The 15,735-nt window shown below is 42.4% G+C and overlaps 1 protein-coding gene across 2 annotated transcripts in view; it reads left to right on the forward strand.

Annotated features, from left to right (window-relative positions):
* The window catches only part of ACADSB (acyl-CoA dehydrogenase short/branched chain), a 77,706-nt gene that overhangs the window by 35,721 nt on the left and 26,250 nt on the right, over positions 1 to 15,735 (forward strand). For both annotated transcript variants that reach the window (XM_029610591.1, XM_029610592.1), the window contains 2 exons: positions 8,485 to 8,655; positions 10,234 to 10,359. In XM_029610591.1, coding sequence (XP_029466451.1) covers positions 8,485 to 8,655; positions 10,234 to 10,359 — 297 coding nt within the window. The remainder of the gene's footprint in view (positions 1 to 8,484; positions 8,656 to 10,233; positions 10,360 to 15,735) is intronic.

The raw sequence follows: 15,735 nt of genomic DNA on the forward strand, positions 1-15,735 counted from the left end.
CCTATGAGGAAAGACTAAAGAGGTTAGGACTTTTCAGCTTGGAGAAGAGACGACTGAGGGGGGATATGATAGAGATGTTTAAAAGCATGAGAGGTCTAGAACGGGTAGAGGTGAATCGGTTATTTACTCTTTCGGATAATAGACTAGGGGGCACTCCATGAAGTTAGCATGGGGCACATTTAAAACCAATCGGAGAAAGTTCTTTTTACTCAACGCACAATTAAACTCTGGAATTTGTTGCCAGAGGATGTGGTTAGTGCAGTTAGTATAGCTGTGTTTAAAAAAGGATTGGATAAGTTCTTGGAGGAGAAGACCATTACCTGCTATTAAGTTCACTTAGAGAATAGCCACTGCCATTAGCAATGGTTACATGGAATAGACTTAATTTTTGGGTACTTGCCAGGTTCTTATGGCCTGGATTGGCCACTGTTGGAAACAGGATGCTGAGCTTGATGGACCCTTGGTCTGACCCAGTATGACAATTTCTTATGTTCTCTCCCACTGGCATCTAATAGGTTCACAGAAACTACTGGCTCTTGTACCCTCACAGTGACATTTTCAAAACTTCATGCAAGTATTTAACATTTCTTTTGGGGAAATTAACAAAAATTTAGGAAAATTAACAAATCTAAGGTTGCATTTTCTCTTAGAATTCTCTTAAATCCGCACTTTGTCTGAGATTAAGATTCTTTCATTAGAGCTACATCTCTGCTTCAACGGCAGAAGATCCCATGCTACTGATGTAATTAATAGCAATGGCTATTCCCTAAGTAAACTTGGACTTCTCCTCCAAGAACTTATCCAAACCTTTTTTGAACCCAGCTACACTAACTGCACTAACCACATCCTCTGGCAATAAATTCCATAGGCGAGACCCCGGACCAAGAGCAATCTGTTAATTTGATGGCACTGTTGGAGCAGGTTCACGTGTCTTGGAGCTCAACAGGAATTGGATTTTGAAAACTTTTTTTGCCGTAAAGATGAATTATTCTAAGGTCAGAAGGCTTCAACTCTGTAAGATTAAGCAAACTAAAAGCCAAGGTTTTCTTGCAGTCCAACTAGAGGGGCTGATTCTTAAAATTCCCTTGAAGTGTATAATGAAATATCAGAGGGTGCACTAGGTTGTTTTGAATCCTTCTCAGTTGACTAAGTTTTTGGAAGACTGTGAAGTGTGCCTGTACATGCACTTCATCTAGTTATTTTGCTGAATGCATCCATCATGATTCATATTTAGCTCTGGTCTGACAATATAACAAAAGTTTATTTTTCCTTACTTGTATTTGCTATGCTCTCCCCTTTCCATGTTAGATTTTTGTTTTGATTTTGCGGTATCAGGTGTTTCGGTTTCTTTTTCCTGTTATTAAGAACATAAGAACATAAGAAATTGCCATGCTGGGACAGACCAAGGGTCCATCAAGCCCAGCATCCTGTTTCCAACACACTGTTTTGCTGTACAAGAGATTAGTCTTAAAAATCAATAAAAAGAAAAAAAATATATTCATCTGAGTGATCACTGGAGTTCTGCCCAGAGATGTATGCAGAGCTTCATTATTACTACGTCATTGGCTATAAAACCCTGCACATGTTCACGTGACCAGAAACGGAGCTGGTGAATATCATCTTTGGCTGCAGAGGCACTCTGAGGTTCTGGGTCCTCTCACGAATACTGGTCTGAGGGCTGTCAAAGCAGAGTTTATTAATGAGACAGTCTGTGCTTCCATTTCCTCAATCATCTTTCTCTGTCATCAGGAACATAGATTGTTGGGTGGCAGGTGGATTTGCTTAGCTGGTGCACGGGTAGCAGATCAAGCACGACACAAGCTGGGGGAGTAGTGTGCAGCCATGGTATGCATTTATCTGTATTTAAAATCTATTAATCGCTTAGGCGTAAGCACCAAGTAATGTACAATTATACAAACAGAGGGAGGAACTGCAGAGAGGTTCTGGAACACAAATTTTGGCTCTTAGGAAGGAAACAAATCCAGAACCTCAAGAGCAGCATTCTTTGAAATGCTCTCTGGTTGATGAGCAGAACCACAGTGATACGCAGAACTCTGGAGTCTCAATGGCGCAGGGAGGAGGGAGTCAGATTCTGGCCTGCACCTTAACCAAGATGAAATCAGGCTGCTGGCACTAAAAGTAATGCTATAACAAGAAAAGCAACACCACCCAGAAAATAATCCCAAAACCAAAAATTGTATTATAATATTTTATTAATAAGAGGAAGACTGTATCGGAGTATGAGGTGTACGAGCTTTAATCCACTGTCTCTTGCCTGCAATGATTTGAATCTAAGGTGATTCACACACTGATACAAGAGACAGTATGTGACCGTGTTTGACTATTGAGTCCCTGCATATCAAATTTTTTGTTTTTGGCACTAAAAATAAAACAGGACATAAAGCAGCTTCTAAACTAAACTGTAGCAGAAAGCCAACAGTCACTTAGAGTGTCAAAAAAATAGAAAACCACATGTGAGAAAACAAATGATTATTTGTAAGGTAAAGAAACCCTCATAAGTGAGGTGAAGGTATACGCTTATTATTGCGTTGTTAAAACATTCACTTATAAAGGTAAAACAATGCTTTTGCGTGTTCCCAACGTGATAATGTATACCTGCTCCAGAATGTAATCACTGGGTTTTCCACTCTTACATTTCTCCACACCACCTTTCTAATATAACAACCACCCACCTAGTCTGGCACAAACCACATCTTTAAACATTGAGCTCTCTGCAGACGTCAGGAATTTAGGTACTTGGCTTGACAATCAACTTAACCTTAAAAAATTCATAAACACAACCACCAAGGACTGCTTCTTTAAACTACAGGTCCTAAAGAAACTAAAGCCACTCCTTCACCTCAATGACTTTCGCCTCGTTCTTCAATCCATTATTTTTTCAAAACTTGATTACTGCAACTCAATCTTACTGGGCCTCCCCTCCAACAGCATCAAACCCCTACAGATGGTACAAAACGCCGCAGCCAGAATCCTAACTAACACTAATAGAAGAGACCATATTACCCCCATCTTGAGCTACCTCCACTGGCTACCCATCAAACAGAGAATCATATATAAAACCTTAACCATTATCCATAAAACAATTCATAACGTCGCACCTATATCTCTACAAACCCAACTTCGCCTACAATCATCGGCCAGACCCATCAGAAGTGCCTACAAAGGCACATTAGTCGCAGTTCCCGCCAAATCAACGTTAAGAAAAAGAGCACTATCCACTGCGGGACCACATCAATGGAATGCGCTCCCACCAGACATAAGACTCGAACCCAATCTACCAGAGTTCAAAAAAAGGTTAAAAACATGGCTCTTCAGGCAAGCATTCCAACTCCCAGAGTGAAACTAGGCACCTCCTCCTGTCTTTCAGATCCAACCATTGCAAGGTGTCACAAACACATTGACACTCAATTTCATACACGGACTTGATTATTCACAATATCTATTTAAGTCATCCTTTTCATATTATATTATTTAACCGATTACTTGCAGACTATTTACGCTACCAAAGTTCCTTGTAAAATGTGAACACGAATAATGTTATAATAATATTATATGTTTGTTAAATACTATTGTTACTTTCACTGTTCCTTGTAATAATGTTCAATAGTTGATTGTTATTGTTCTATGTTCTATGTAAAAAACCCCAGTCTAATCTACCAGACCAGGGCAACCTTTTCGTTACTTGTAAACCGGACTGATTTGTATTGCATACAGGAATTCCGGTATATAAAAATTAAAAATAAATAAATAAATAATATTAATTAATTGCTTTTTCTAAAAGCCAAATTGAAAAAGACACTTATTTGCTTTTTTTCCTGCATACGGCACTGGTATACTGTCCGACACAGCACGTGTTTCATAAACCTTCCTCGGGGGCCTTAATAACTATATATTTTGCGTTCTTCTACAAGATTAAACAAAAAATATAATTAAAGTGTGCAAAATGAACCCAATATCATGAAGAAATTTGTTGACTCAATACATACGTGTTTTTTCAACAACGGAACATTTTCTCCTGTTACAACACAGTGGCCATAGCATTTCCAAAGGATCCGCCGTTTTACTAAACTAAACTTTTAAACACTCCTAAGACTCATCATTCAACCAATCACCATCAGACTTTACTATGTGAACCAATGAAACAACGAAAAAGGGCTCTTTAGTCATCCATTAGACGTTTTTGTTCATGCCGAATGGAAATTCTGATGACAGATTAAAAATCCAACGTTGTTCTTTGTAATTTAACTGGGATCGAGTATCACCTCCTCTGTTAGATATTTGGACAATATCAGAGTGAAGCATCTGTCATCAGCATCTTTAACAGTTCCTACACTGAAGAATCGGACGATGATCCGAACATTGGCCCAACCTGGGAACACTTTGGCGACATTACAGCATCTGACACCTCCAAGATTATCAATAACCTTAAACAAACATCTCATCCCCTTAACCCATGTCATACCTCACTTCTTAAACTAATCAAGCTGGCTATTGCTCTGTTCTCCACTAAATTCATTAACTCATCACTACAATATGACATCGTCCCTGACATTCTAAAACAAGCTTCTGTCCAATCCTTAATCAAAAAACTAGCTGACCCCACCATTACCTCCAATTACCACCCGATCTCTGCCCTGTCCTTCATGGCCAAAGGATTAGAAACAGCAGTTCTCCAACAACTCTGCAACTTCATTGATGCTAATAGAATGTACGATATCCTACATTTACTTACCTTAGTCTATGTGCCTATTTGTAAACCGTTGCAATGGTATATAACTTAGCGACGGTATAGAAAAGTTTTTAAATAAATAAATAATATCCTCAACCAATATCAATTCATATTCAGGAAACACGACAGCACTGAATTACTACTGCTCTCCAGTCTTGATAACGTGAGACAGGGCTTTGATCAAGGCTCATCGTTCCTCCTTTGTCTTCTCGACATATCCACTGCAATTGTCATGGTCAATCACTCCATCTTACTCTCAAAACTGCACTCCTTTGGTATAACCGGCTCTGTGCTGGCCTGGTTCTCTTTATACTTCAACAACAGGACCCAAAAAGTCCAAATCGATTATTTTACCTACTCCATGACCCTGCCCTATCTGCTGCACTATTTAACCTCTAGCTAACTCTTTTATGCCGCACCCTTAACCTTGGCGTGCACTATAACATTTATGCTGATGACATTCAGTTCTTCTATCCTCTCAAAGAAACATGGGCCCTTACAGAATCTTTCCAGATAGTATACACCCCAGGGTTCTGAAAGACCTAAAAAAATGAAATTTCAGAACTATTAGTAAAAATGTATAACCTATCATTAAAATTGGAAGATGGCCAATGTAATGCTGATATTTAAAAAGGAATCCGGGGTGATCTGGGAAACTATAGACTGGTGAGTCTGACTTCAGTGCTGGGAAAAATCATGGAAACTGTTATAAAGAATAAAATCATGAAACATTTAGATGGTTTGATGGGACACAGCCAACATGGATTTACCCAAGGGAAGTCTTGCTGTTACACTGGTGGTGGACCCTTTGCCCGAGCTGGGGTTGACACTACCCGTAGGGCAAGCCCCATGTGTCCCCACCGTCGAGAGGTGGAGCTGACTAGGACACGGAGGCCGACTGGAGCTTTGCCAATACCAGCCCTCGTTCCCTGCATGTTGAGCCCTTGGGTGCTGGGGCCAGCTGGTCTTAGGCGGGCCTCCGTGTGATGACTCCCAGTAGATGAGATGGTGACCAGGGACCAGCAAGAGGTATCAAGGGACCGAAGCAGGTCCAGACGAGGCAGGGATCCAGAGATCCGGACATCAAAAGGAATGGAATGGAAACAGGTGGCGCCCAGGTAGCAGAAGACCGGAGCCTGAGAAGGCCAAGTCCAGGGAGAATACCGAAGGTGTAGTCAAGTCAGGCTGGTGACAGGGCAGGCAGCTGAGCAAGGCAAGGTATAGAGTCAAGCGGAACAAGGGTCAAGCCGAAGGTCAGTCTTGAGTGTGGTCCAGATGTAGCAAGGGTCAAAGCCAAAGGTCAGACTGAGCAGACAAGTAAGGGATCAAGTACGGGTAAGGAACACAGTCAGGATCAGGAACCAGGGACGAAGTCAGGATCAGGAACAAGCAATGAGCACATGACAAACGTGGAGACCTGTTGTCAGAGCTTACCTAAAATAGTTTGTTTATTTATTTTTTACTTTTCTATACCGATGCTCCTGTACAGGATACATATCGCACCGGTTTACATGGAACTGAAAACTGTCGCCGGGAGGCGTATACAATGAAACATAGGAACAAGGAACGTGCGGGGAAATAAGACAGATATGTGAAAACTTTAGCAATATAAGAGAATACACTATCATATAATGTGGTAGATATAATATTAAAATGAGTAAGTTTAATAATAATAAGAATGGGAAAAGAGGCCTAAGCCTCGGGGAAGCGAGCCGGTAGGGGGGAAAAGGGAGAGAGTTATGGGAGAAAACCACAAGTTTTCTTGTGGTTTTCATTGTAGTTCCAAGCTGATGATATCACTGGAAAGGGCCAGCAGCCCTAGCGTGCCGCGGGCCCTTTAAATAAACTAGAGAGGTGCATGTGTGCACCTGGGGGGCCGGATGCAAGGAGCAGACGTGTCTCCAGCACGCTTCAAGGCCTGCCGGCAGCAAGCAGGGCCGCGGAGAGGAGGGCAGCGCTGGAGGCATCGCCAGGGAGCCAGGGCCCACCCCCGGCAAACAGCGAGGCCAGGTAAGGAAGGCCGGTCGCGAGCTCCGCAGCCGGTCAATGCAACACTTGCCTCACAAATCTCCTACATTTTTTTGAAGGGGTAAATAAACATGTGGATAAAGGTGAACCGGTAGATGTAGTGTATTTGGATTTTCAGAAGGCGTTTGACAAAGTTCCTCATGAGAGGCTTCTAAGAAAACTAAAAAGTCATGGGATAGGAGGCGATGTCCTTTCGTGGATTACAAACTGGCTAAAAGACAGGTAACAGAGAGTAGGATTAAATGGTCAATTTTCTCAGTGGAAAAGGGTAAAGAGTGGAGTGCCTCAGGGATCTGTACTTGGACCGGTGTGTTATGATAAGACAGGCGAAGAGAGACTTTGAAATGAAGTTTGCCATAGAGGCAAAAACTCATAATAAAAACTTTTTTAAATATATCCAAAGCAAGAAACCTGTGAGGGAGTCGGTTGGTCCATTAGATGACAGAGGAGTTAAAGGGGCTCTTAGGGATGATAAGGCCATTGCAGAAAGACTAAATGAATTCTTTGCTTCCGTGTTTACTAATGAGGATGTTGGGGAGATACCAGTTCTGGAGATGGTTTTCAGCGGTGATGAGTCAGACGAACTGAACGAAATCACTGTGAACCTGGAAGACATAGTAGGCCAGATTGACAAACTAAAGAGTAGCAAATCACCTGGACCGGATGGTATGCATCCTAGGGTACTGAAGGAACTCAAAAATGAAATTTCTGATCTATTAGTTAAAATTTGTAACCTATCATTAAAATCATCCATTGTACCTGAAGACTGGAGGGTGGCCAATGTAATCCCAATATTTAAAAAAGGCTCCAGGGGTGATCCAGGTAACTATAGACCAGTGAGCCTGACTTCAGTGCCAGGAAAAATAGTGGAAACTATTCTCAAGATCAAAATCGTAGCGCATATAGAAAGACATGATTTAATGGGACACAATGCTGATTCACTAGGGTAGGTTTTAAATTTCCCTTTGCACTTTATCATGTTGATTGAAAGGTCAGGAAGCCGCCAAATACTCAGACCTATCTGCAAAGCCCAAGCAGCATGAATCTGTGCATCCGCCATCATGTTTCTCCCCGTTTCCCAGGTCAATACCCCCTTCTCCTGAGCAGACTTCAGGCTCTCACCCCACTGCACCTTTTTTAAGGTTCAGCGGGAGGCTCGGAGAGCACGATGCAGGTTACTTTTGATTCCATTTCCCTGTTCTGGGAAGTAGCAGTGCGCAGGTCCTGCGGGTGCTTGGATCCAGGGAAGCGGCAGTGCTGGATTGGCTCTTGCAGGTTTCAGGCTCAGGGGAATAGGAATGCTCTGATTGTGAGCTGCTTTCTGCCTTTTCTGATTGTATAAAATTATATTCAGCAGCTTCTTTCAGACATAGACTTGGCCTGCTGTGGGAAAGGTCATCCAGGGACGGGATTTCTAATGTTATGTTTCTGAAGCTGGGGCTAACTTAGCAGATTCCTGTCATTTAACAGAAAGCAGTAATGTGTGTGTAGCTCTTTGTGTCTATTCCTGGCGAACGGTTTCTCTCCCAGCTGAATTGGAGGTTATGGTTAGGCCCATCCAGACGTGACCTGCAGGACCCCATGCTCTGCCATTCCTTAAAGCACAACCCTCCCTGCCCTGCCACACAAGGCTCTGACAGTGCCCTCTCTCCTCCCTGATGCTCTTTCCCCTCCTTCGTCCTTGATGATGTGTTTTCTCTGTTTAGATTGGCAGTTTCTGTCTCTCGGAAGCTGGGGCCGGTAGCGATGCCTTTTCCCTGAAGACGGTTGCTGAAAAGAAGAAGGATTATTACCTCCTCACTGGTTCCAAGATGTGGATCAGCAATGCCGAGCATGCCGGCGTGTTTCTGGTGATGGCTAACGCTGACCCCTCTGCCGTGAGTTCTGCAGAACGTGCAGGGAATTCCTGTTTATGCTGTAATTGTCTGCCACAGATGGCAATAGCAAAATATCTTTGCAGTGCATCTAAAATATTGAATGACTTAATGTGTGATGTGGTTAGCATGGGCAGAGCCTTTCTCTCTGTCTGTCATGTCTGCAGATCTCTTAGCCACCCCCCTTCTGCTGTGGAAATGTCCTGTAAGAACACGAGTGGGCATTGCAAGAGAGATTTAATCACCTGATGAACCGTCAAGCTTGAGGCTTACGCACAGATCTCAGCACATGATTTCAGCATGGAGGGGTCCTTGGAGACCAGAGGACATGCTCCTTAAATACCCACGTCCATTTGTGCGCTCTTCCCTTAGAGTGTATGCTTTTCTTGGGACAGCCCGCTTACATCTGTGTAAAGGCGCAGAGGTCTCCAGGTCGCAGCTACTTACTTCTCTGACCTTCATGTAAACGTACTGTGAATTATCAGGGTAACAGATCATCTTTCTCCTTTTCTTAGAATGAAATCTCAACACCAGTCAGACACGGGGTTATTTAACCGCTCCTTCTTAGTTTTTGGCAGGCTGCAATGGTATTGTGGTGTTTTCACAATTTGTTTTGTAACCTGGTATTTTTCTCTCTCTCCATCACCGTGGACCTAGATTTACGGAGATATTTTCACTTCTTTAGCTGTTTCATTACACGTGCTAAATGATTTCTTTTGCATGAGATTATCATGTCATGTTTAAATGGAGGTATGCTCCGTCGGCTTGAAGAGGGTGATGTTAGGAGACAGCCCTTTAGTTAGAGAGATTGGTTGCGGATTTGGGATTTTTTTGCTTTGTGAGTGAAACCATGAAATTTGCAAGGCAGTCAGAGTTCCCAAGGCTGCAGTTGTGAAACAATTTAAAGGGAGGAGAGATTCGGGAGCATGCTTGAGGTGTGTGCCGCCACTGACCAGGCCCCTTTTGTATCTGGAGCTGGAAACCAGAGAGGAGTATAGATGATGTCCTGATGAAATAAGCTTTGAATTCTGAGTATGGTTTTGATAGAAAAGTCACAGTGGTTTTTGGCACTTTGACTGTATTTTTGTGTGTGGACACTGGGGGGCATGAGAAGTATATTTATCTCTGTTCCCCGATTGCCTGCTGAATGCATGTTGAAGCTCACGTTCTGACCTCTGTGTGGAAGCCCGTCAGCTGCATTTGGATAAATGAATTGGGTCGTTCTTTTCCTGCAGCTCCTACCAGTGCAGCGTGTTGTCTTGCTTTTCCTCTGCTGCTGTCTGATTCACACTTGTAGTTAAAAGTCGTCAGGATTGAGCAGTAAGTGACCTGAATCCTAGGGTGCACATCGCTGGGAAACGGGGTACACAGATGTCACTGTTACCTTCCTGTAGAGTCCGAGCTTCCTCTAATTCTTGAAAATGTTAAACGGGCAGGGTCTTAGGGGACACCATTCCTTTACAGTAACGCTAGGTCTTGCTGTGGCCCTGGGGAACAGATCTTCCTGGGCCTGTCCTTTGTAATGGAGATGGGTCGCCTGCATTAGTGGATCTTACTCTGCTTTTTTTTCTCCTCTGCCAGAGTTACAAGGGCATCACGTGCTTCATCGTACCCAGAGACACGGAGGGCCTGCACATCGGAAAGAAGGAGGATAAGCTGGGGCTGCGAGCATCGTCTACCTGCTCCCTCACCTTCGAGAGCGTCAAGGTTTGTGTGCTGAGGGCAGGAGAACAGGCAGCTTAGGATTGCAGCGCACGATGTCAGTGCCTCACATTTTATGCTTGAGATGAGAGCATTTTCCTCTGTCAAGCAATATCAGAGCGAGGCATACTCACATGATTTATTCTAATAAGGAGGCAATACCGTGATAAGTACTCACCATAGGATGGTAAAATGTCCTTGAATTAAGGTGTTTTCAAGTTACAATTCACAGTTACATTTCTGAATTATCACCCATTAGTCAATTTAAGGACATAAGAACATAAGAACCTGCCATACTGGGTCAGACCAAGGGTCCATCAAGCCCAGCATCCTGTTTCCAACAGTGGCCAATCCAGGCCATAAGAACCTGGCAAGTACTCAAATGTTAGATCACAGGCTACTATTGCTTATTAAATACAGTAACAGTTTATGGATTTTTCCTCTAGGAACTTATCCAAACCTTTTGGTTTTGTACACCATGTAAAGGGAGAATTTGACTAAGCCTCCTCTATTTAGATGGATCAAGGGTGCGATTTTGTCGGTGCATTGCTGTGGGATCTTCAGGTGCCGAGAACTATTTGTGCTCTTTGCACGAGGCGTTTCAGATTGCCTGTGATTGCTAACGTGGTCTTCGTGTATGGGACACACTTCCTCCCTCCCTGATCCCATCTGGACTGGTGTAACAGGGTGAAATGGAAGGAGAAAGCTTTACCTGTTTTGCTTTCCATGAATCCTGCTGCAGCAGTCTAGAGCCCTCTCAGGAGTCGGGGCTTTCTTATGCAGATATCTCTCTGTGTGCATGTATTTCTGAAGATAGGGAACTTTTCAATATTTTTTGTGCTTTTCCGTTCTGACCTTTTTTGTCTCAAGCTGTAGCATTTCAGAACATTTTCTCTTCTCACGTTTGAAGTTTATTTTCCAAAGATGTGAAGTTTGTTGTTGTTTGGCTTGCTTAGTATCTTTCAGTGCTTTGTCAAGGAAATACAGCACACAGAACCCAGTATCACCTATAAGTAGAGAGCTGTGCACTCTCCCTGCATCTGCTGGTAGGGGGACATAACCCATTTGTATGCACTCGTCTGGACCGGTGCGTCAGGATTCATAGGAAGCACATTTTAATGGGTGGTAATGTCTCCTTCAGTCAGCTTTTGGCCTACTTCAGTAACGTGGGGTAGAACTTTTTCACACTCTGAAGTTACTGCACCTTCCCAGTCACATCCCTACCAACAGCTACCCCACCTTGCCAAGTCCCCTTAGGCCTTTCAAATCTCCGCCCTTACCACAGCATCCAGCATCCTCTCTAGAGATGGCTTCCCTCTGACCCCCAGTCCCATTTCTAACTCCCCTGTACTCGCTGGGCCAATTATCTGGCCTCAACGGCTCCCCTACCAAAACCCATGCTTACATGTGTTATGTATGTTACCCCCCACACACACACACAATTGTAAAACTGAACCCCCCTTTTCTGTAATTTCCAATAGTTATCTGGTAATCTGTGATCCACGTGCAAGGCAGATGTGCTTTAATAAAAATATCGTGTGCTACGCCAGCCTCCACAGAACAGGCAGTGCAGATATGGAGAGGACTCGCATGGCCAAAAGAGCTAAGGAAGCATTGAAAGCCCCACCAGTCTCTCTTCCAAATTTTGAACCAGAAGGAGAGTGGGGGCAAAGATACACAAGACCCTGTCACAGTGCATCAGTTCCCATGGGAGAAGGGAGGAATAGGTGTGTTATGGGCAGCCAGCTCACTTACTTATCTGGGCTGCTGCATGTGGCTGCCAGAACTCCTTTGCTGTTGCTCCCAACACTCAAAATGAGTCACATCCAGTGCTTAATGCACACTCTCCCTGTCTGTCTTGGCCTGGGGATAAGACAGAGGCTTCAAAGACGAGGAAGGGTTGTGGGCATTGTGTGCTGCAAAAAATGGGTTCCAGTTATCTCTGCCCTCTATGCTGCCCATTAACTACCACACTGTAGGGTTTGTGTTATAGCTAGGAAGAGGAGGTATGCATGAGTACACATTCTCAGAAAGGGACTCCCTCTGCTGGTGACTCTTGATGTAGCTTGGAAGAGGAGGCATGCATGAGTACACATTCTTAGAAAGGGACTCCCTCTGCTGGTGACTCTTGATGTAGCTAGGAAGAGGAGGCATGCATGAGTACACATTCTCAGAAAGGAGCTCCCTCTGCTGGTGACTCTTGATGTAGCTAGGAAGAGGGGGGGCATGCATGAGTACACATTCTCAGAAAGGGGCTCCCTCTGCTGGTGACTCTTGATGTAGCTTGGAAGAGGAGGCATGCATGAGTACACATTCTCAGAAAGGAGCTCCCTCTGCTGGTGACTCTTGATGTAGCTTGGGAGAGGGGGCATGCATGAGTACACATTCTCAGAAAGGGACTCCCTCTGCTGGTGACTCTTGATGTAGCTAGGAAGAGGATGCATGCATGAGTACACATTCTCAGAAAGGAGCTCCCTCTGCTGGTGACTCTTGATGTAGCTTGGAAGAGGAGGCATGCATGAGTACACATTCTCAGAAAGGAGCTCCCTCTGCTGGTGACTCTTGATGTAGCTTGGAAGAGGAGGCATGCATGAGTACACATTCTCAAAGGAGCTCCCTCTGCTGGTGACTCTTATTTATTTTATTTATTTATTTATTTAATGATGTTTATATACCGCCTTTACAATTCAAAGAATTAATCAAAACAGTTTACAGTAAACACACACAAATTTAGGCCGCCAAGGACATTCATTAAAAGTTAACAATGTACAACATAAACACTTAAAACAAATAATAAAAACCCAACAAATCTGTAAAATGTTAAAATGCGGAGAGCTGGGAAAAATTATTATGATAATGAAAATTGTGAAATAATGATACCAGAGTTAAGTGGTTAATGAACTATAAGGTTTCTGAAATAAGCTTTTAGCATTTTTTTGAATTGTGGAACAGAAGATGTGAGACGAGAGTCAGGGAGAGCATTCCAAAGAATAGGGCCGGCAACTGAAAAGGCCCTTTTCCTAGTTATTTCCAATCTAGCCGATTTAATAGTGGGTATATCAAGCAGATTTTTAGAAAGAGATCTAAGCTGTCTGACTGGTTTATAAATACGAAGGTTCGAACAAAGCCATGTTGAATTTGTATTGTAAATGAGCGCATGTATAATGTTCAGTACCTTATAATGAATTCTGTATTTAATTGGTAACCAATGAAAGGAGAAAAGAATTGGAGTAATATGTTCTACGGGTGACACCTGATAAAATCCAGGCCGCTGAATTTTGTATTACTTGGAAAGATGGCCGAGTCCGGCAAACCTAAAAATAAAGCATTATAATAATCTAGTCCAGAGAGTATCAGAGACTGTAATACTATACGAAAGTCTTGAAGAAAAAGATATGGACGAACTCTTTTTAGTAGGTTAAGTTTGAAGAAAGATTTTTTTCTGACAATAGAAATATAGTTTTGCATTGAGAGATCTGAGTTGATTATAACCCCTAAACTACTAGTAGAAGTACTGATTGGAATAGCAATGCCCTTAAATAATAGCTGAGAAGGTGGTCCTAATGTTGAATTGGTAATAGAAGATAAATAAGTCAGAGTAGTTTTAGAAGGGTTTAGTTTTAATCGGTTATGTTGCATCCAGGAGTTTATAGTAGCTAAGTATAAAGAAATTGACGAGAGTGTATCCGACCAGGAAGATGAATAAGGAACTAAGAATTGAATGTCATCTGCATAAATTCGGAAATAAACGTTTAAAGCTGCAAGAATATGACAAAGTGGAAGTAAATAGATATTGAAAAGCAATGGGGATAAGGAGGAACCTTGTGGAACGCCAGAAGAAGAAGGATAGGGTTCTGATGAATGATTATTGACATTTATTTGTAGATAGCGATTTGTTAAAGATTGAAACAAAGGGAAAACAGTAGCTTGAATTCCTAAAGATTTTAAACCTGACAAAAGTATATGATGGTCCAAAGTATCAAAAGCAGCTGATATGTCTAAAGAAATGAGAATGTATTCCGTATAAGCATCAAAGCCCCGAAAAACGGTATCACAACAAGATAGTAATAAAGTTTCTGTGGAATGGCCTTTTGTAAAACCATGTTGGCCTGAATGCAGAAAATCGTTATTTGCTAAGAAGTCAGAAAGTTGACGGAGGACTGCCGATTCAATTAGTTTAGCTAAAGAAGGAATCAGTGCTATAGGTCTCAAATTGTTAAGGTCTAGTCTATCTTTGGTTTTGTTTTTTGGAATTGGAAGAATAGCAGTGTATTTTAAGTTATCTGGAAAAATTCCTGATGAAAGTGATTGATTTACCAAATCACTTAAAAAATTACATGTAAAGGGAGCGCTTGCTTTGAATAAAGAACCTGAACAGGGGTTGAAAGGAGAATTTGTTATTTTCTGCTTTTGTATAATTTTTTGAATTAAGGAGTCTGATACAAGGTCAAATTCAGACCAGACCGTATGAACTGGTGGGTCTTTAAAAATAGGATAAGGTAGATGGTGAAATTCTTTAGAAATGTTATCAACTTTATCCTTGAAATAAGCAATGTTATTGCAGTCAGTAAGACTGTAATATGGGCCAAAGATTTTACAATATTGAAAAGAATTCTAGAATTCCCATGTGCATCCACAATTTTACTTTTGAAAAAGTATTTTTTTGCCTTATTAATTTCCTTGTTATAACAACTTAAAGTACAATAGTAATCATTTTTTGTTTGGACAGTTTTTTGTTACGTCTCCAAATTCGTTCTTTGCTTCTAACAAGCAATTTAAGAGTATGCAAAGCTTTATTATACCACGGCATATTATTTTTTTCCTTTTTTAAAGTAACTTGTTTTAATGGAGCTAATGAGTCTAAAACTGACATAATAAATTGATAGTCATAACAAGATGAAGCTTCCTGCGAGGGTAATCTCTCAGCTAAAGCTTCCGTAAAAGCATAAATTACTAACACAAGGTCTAAAATATGGCCTCGTAGATGTGTTTTAGTATGAATTAATTGCTCCCAACCAAGACCCGTCAGGAAGAGAGGGCATGCATGAGTACCCATTCTCAGAAAGGGGCTCACTCTGCTGGTGACTCTTGATGTAGCTTGGGAGAGGAGGCATGCATGAGTACACATTCTCAGAAAGGAGCTCCCTCTGCTGGTGACTCTTGATGTAGCTAGGAAGAGGGGGCATGCATGAGTACCCATTCTCAGAAAGGGGCTCCCTCTGCTGGTGACTCTTGATGTAGCTAGGAAGAGGGGGCATGCATGAGTACACATTCTCAGAAAGGAGCTCCCTCTGCTGGTGACTCTTGATGTAGCTAGGAAGAGGAGGCATGCATGAGTACACATTCTCAGAAAGGGGCTCCCTCTGCTGGTGACTCTTGATG

The sequence above is a fragment of the Rhinatrema bivittatum genome, chromosome 7 (assembly GCF_901001135.1).
Source record: "Rhinatrema bivittatum chromosome 7, aRhiBiv1.1, whole genome shotgun sequence".
NCBI lineage: Eukaryota > Metazoa > Chordata > Amphibia > Gymnophiona > Rhinatrematidae > Rhinatrema > Rhinatrema bivittatum.